The following is a 4,954-nucleotide window of genomic DNA, read 5'->3' on the forward strand; positions in this document are numbered from 1 at the left end:
ATGCCTGTATCCATGAGACAAAAATTGTTCTTTCCTTATTGAATTTTTGGACATCAAACTTGATAAATATGCATACAAACCAGATGAGTTTTCTATATATAAATAGAATTTTTGCCTGTTAATGAACTAATTACTTTCTGCTTCTAACAAGTCTTATTCCTTTTCTTTTCTTTTGCTTTTTTTCCTCTATTGTACAAGTGGGCACTTTAAAGCAATATAAGCTTTTCAAACTTTGTGTTCATTTCAGAGTCCACATTTCAAAATACCTCATATCAAAATTTTCTTAATCACATGTACAACATACCTAATAGATCTTTATTTTTGTTTCTGATATTTTTACTAATCTATCTATCTATCTATCTATCTATCTATCTATCTATCTATCTATCTATCTATCTCTCTATGACCATTTAATGAAAGTTTCAAGTTTCATATTCAAATCTTTTCCCCACTCTCATCTGATAGTTCTTACTTAGGTCTTTTATAAATTAGTGGCACTAAAAACATCTCATTGTTTTGAGGTTTCTTATTACTTAATGTCAGTTCTTTTGAAGTATGTGATGCTGGAGATCTGAGCCTTTTATTATTTTCCTTCATAAGTTACACAAGAAAAAAATTTGCCTATTCTATTGTTCTGATTTCATGTTTACTTTTGCTTCATTCCCCCCTTTATCTATATTGTTTGATAATGTTCCTCTTATCTTGTTTTATTGTTGTTGGCTTTATTTAGTTGAGACTTATATTTTGAGTTGGATGATTATATCATATGCATTCAGAGTTTTTTAACTTTAGGTTGTGAGACTCCTTCCAATAAAATTATTATTCTGAGCATAATTTTATTTTTTAAAGTGGTAAATAAAATATTTGAAGCATTGCTAATTCAAATTAGTGGGTGAGGAAAGGATGAAAGCATGATTATTACTAAAAATAAAAACCCACATAAAACTACACTATAAAATTTAGTATGCCACTGTAGTAAGTACATGTAGCAATGTAGAACTACATGTAAAATTATTAGCCCAATAGTATATATCTGCAAAATGAAAAAAAAAAAAAAAAAAGAAAAAGAACTGGCTCAGTTCAGAAATGGAAATGAGACACTTTGGGGTGCAAAGAGGAGCTGGTATTATGAAAAGCTCTGTAGAGCAGAATGGGATGAAAAGGAAGGCAGGGAACAAAGGGTCTCCGAATCCAACCAACAGAGAAAAGTTAAAGCCTGGGTCATTCTCAGACCTTGCCTTATTAAGTCTTCATCAGGGTTGGGCAAAGTCCAGGCTTCTACATTGTTGGGGATCCGGGAGAATGTAACAAAGGCAGGAAAGTGAAAGGCTCTGCGTAGCCTCGGGGCAGGGGATTCCCTCCTAATTAAAGTGCACGCAAATTAACCCTTGAAGGGAAAAAAGTCCCAAAGAATCCTGTCAGATCTACAAGCGTCAAAGGAGAAACGCTTTGGCAGGGTCACTGTTCGATCTTAAGAATTAGTCGCCTTTAAAGAAACGACAGAAGAAACTGAAAAATAATTTTTAATGTTTGTGAGTTAAATGTTTTTATGTTCAAGCAGCAGATGTGTAAAGGCAATTAGTGTAGCGTTTTTCTTAACACACACACAAAAATAAACTGCAATGTATACAACCGAAACCCAGAGAGTTAAAAACATCAACCTTGAGGGGAAACAATGTGGAAACGGGGATTGGGGGGTTAAGAGTCGCACTTAGAGAGCCGGCAGAAGCCCATCCCAGTGTCTCAAGCAGATACAGGCACGCGAAAAACATGGCGGAAGCAACTTCCGGTGAAGCCCTAGGAATGGTGTTACAACCGGAAGTGTCCGCCTGCCTGTAAACAGGTAGGAACTAAAGTTTCCAGGGAACGGGGAGCAGGTAGGAAGACAAAAATCGATGCACTTCGCTCCGAGAAGAAGCTGGTCGAGCCATCTCCAGCTCCGCAATTCAAGCACAAAAAAGATACAATATTCGGGTTTTTGGACAGTGTTAGAGGCACGCTATAAGATGGAAGAGTCTACAGCTCCCATTGAGGCCCACGCGGCCGCGGGCGCCGAGGCAGGTGCTGAAGGGGGGGAGGGTGTGTCTGTCCCCCCCACTCCTCAGTTTGAGGCTGCTGGAGCTTCTGCGGGAGTCAGCTCGGCCCCTCTGCAGCAGGCATCGGGTCTGGCACCGCTCCTGGTGGCTCCAGGCCCAGCGACCCGGCGTGCGGCGAGTTTGAGGCCAGCGCCAGCCGAAGGGGGCGGGGCCCGGCCTGGTCCGGAGCGCAACAGTGGCAGCTGGACGAAGCAAATCCTCTGCAGGTATTATCTGCATGGGCAGTGCAAGGAGGGCGATAACTGTCGCTACTCTCACGACCTTTCTGGGCGGCGGAGACCAAGGGGGGGGCAAGATGCTCAGCCTCGGGCCTCTGCAGACAGAGGACCCAAGATGGCCACTCGCTGGGAGCCCCCGACTCAGGAAGTGGCGGAAGCCCCCCCTGCTGCATCCTCAAGCTCCTTGCCTCTGATTGGCTCGGCTGCTGAAAGGGGCTTCACTGAAGCTGAGATTGACAATGCAGGCATTCGCTCAGCTGCTGAAAGGGGCTTCTCTGAAGCCGAGATTGACAATGCAAGCCTTGCAGCAGGTGCTGCGGCGGGAGCGGGTGCAGAAGGCTGGGAGGGGGCAATTGAATTTGTTCCTGGACAGCCTTACCGAGGTCGCATGGTCCCCCCGCATGGTCCCGAGGCTCCTCTGCAGAGCCCGGCAATTGAGAGAGAGCATATGGCTATGGGCATGGGGATGCCGATGCCGATGCCAGTGCCAGTGCCAATGCCAATGCCAATGCCAGTGCCAATGCCGCTGCCGCTTTGCCGCTATGCTGCCCGGGGACAATGCCTCCGAGGGGACAGGTGTGCATACCCCCATGGAGAAATATGCGACATGTGCGGGCTGCAAGCCTTGCACCCTTGGGATGCAGCTCAGCAGGAAGCTCATAGAAGGGCCTGCGTTGAAGCACATGAGAGAGATATGGAACTCTCTTTTGCTGTGCAGCGCAGCATGGACAAAGTGTGTGGCATCTGCATGGAGGTTGTCTATGAGAAAGCTGACCCCAGCGACCGCCGCTTTGGCATTCTTTTCAGCTGCAACCACACCTACTGTCTTAGGTGTATCCGCAGGTGGAGAAGTGCCACACAGTTTGAGAACAGGATCAGTAAGTCCTGCCCACAGTGCAGGGTCTCCTCTGGCTTTGTCATTCCTAGTGAGTTTTGGGTGGAGGAGGAAGAGGAGAAGGAGAAACTTGTTCAGCAGTATAAGGAGGGGATGAGCCAGAAAGCGTGCAGGTATTTTGCTGGAGGCCTAGGTCACTGCCCATTTGGAGAATTCTGTTTTTACAAGCATGAATACCCCGAGGGCTGGAGAGATCAGCCTCCTAGACCAGATGGTGGTGGATCATCAAGCGCATACTGGCATCAAGTTTTGGAGCCTGTGCAGTTGCGAGAGGGAAACGTGCTGTTTAAAAGCCGTAAAAAGGAGCATTCCGTGCTTCGCCTGGCCAATCAGTTGCTTAAGAAGTTGCTTTGCCTGAGAGGCAGTTTTCCCTTCTCTGATGACCGTTGGCTCTTGCTTCAGTACCAGCTGGAAGAATATTTCAGTTTGAATCCGTAGTATCACGCTGTGGCATGTGGTCTGGTCTGCTAAAGCTCTGTTGTCTGCTGTTGCTTATTCCCCTTTATTGACTGACAAACCCTATCGCTTTCAAAGGCTACTGAGGCAATCTTTATGCAGTATTGCTGTTTTCTCCTCTATTTCCTATTTCTTCTTGCAAGATTGTGATGTTTCTCTGTGTTACAAAATAACAAGAAATCTTATAAGTATTGTTTGGTGGAATTAATATTTCTGTCAACTGATGACTTGTGATGTCTTTTTTCCAACAGGATTCAATCACTTCTAGTCTAGTGTTTACAGTTTCTCATTGTGAAGTCCCTTAAGAGTAAATGTGACAAGGTGACAAAAGTCTTTAACTGAATTATGAGCTTTTTGCTATATAGCCTTAAAAAAAAATGGACCCTTACAGGGCCTTGCAGCTGCTGTCTGTGTTTGTTTACATGTTTGTTTCTTCCCTTCTCTTTCAAGTGCACTTGTTAACTTGTGGTTACTTTGTGGTTCTGTTTTACTTGACCAAAATGAGGTGCATATGTTTACATGTTTTTATCCTGTTTGGCTTGATGTGAAATTATTTATATTTGGAAATATATATTTAAGAATGATATATATGCGTATATGTATACAAAGATGTATTTGAAAAAAAACTGGAAATAAATATACACCATAATATATATGTTTGAAGTAATGAAATAAATGCAGAACTGAAAGCCCAGTGTTAAAGTCCAAGTGTGTGGGCTGTATGTGAATTGTGTGGATAATCTGCCCCTGCACTGATGTCAGTGATTAGCATCTAATAAAAATGACTGCTAAGTGTGGATCTGACTCTTTTTAATGGATTTACAAAGCATGACTTTGAAAATACCTACAATACCATTAACAGCTTTTCTGGTGTTATAATAATGAAACGGTACCTCACATGATGTTACCATCTCATTTTTCTTGACAGTGACAATTCCTGAACTTAAACATACAGTTGTTTGTTTTTAATATCTCAAATATCTGGTTATTGTATACTTTATAAAAGAACTTTTCAAAGAACTTTTGAAAAAAGGTTTTCAATATAATAATTGTACAATAATGAAAGAAAATGGTAATAACTATTAAAATCAGAATATAAGAATGGAAATAAAGTGAGGCATAGGACTTTTAAAATCTTAAACATAATCATTTTGGAAACTTCTAATACAAATAAGCCCTAATTTGATGTAAAAGCCATTTACTTATCAAGGGATACTTAAAATGAAAATACATTCTACCTAAAATGCACAATTAAAATACAAAATCAGGAGTTTGAGGAGAGTAACTGT

The 4,954-nt window shown here is 42.2% G+C and overlaps 1 protein-coding gene across 1 annotated transcript; it reads left to right on the forward strand.

Annotated features, from left to right (window-relative positions):
- Positions 1 to 1,913: 1,913 nt before the first annotated feature.
- On the forward strand, positions 1,914 to 4,532 carry Mkrn3 (makorin ring finger protein 3). Its single transcript, XM_021168708.2, has one exon. The coding sequence runs from the start codon at positions 2,007 to 2,009 to the stop codon at positions 3,645 to 3,647; it is 1,641 nt and encodes a 546-aa protein (XP_021024367.1). The 5' UTR covers positions 1,914 to 2,006; the 3' UTR covers positions 3,648 to 4,532.
- The last annotated feature ends 422 nt before the right edge of the window (positions 4,533 to 4,954 follow it).

This window comes from Mus caroli, unplaced genomic scaffold (assembly GCF_978045245.1).
Source record: "Mus caroli unplaced genomic scaffold, Mus_caroli_1 scaffold_8, whole genome shotgun sequence".
Classification (NCBI taxonomy): Eukaryota; Metazoa; Chordata; class Mammalia; order Rodentia; family Muridae; genus Mus; species Mus caroli.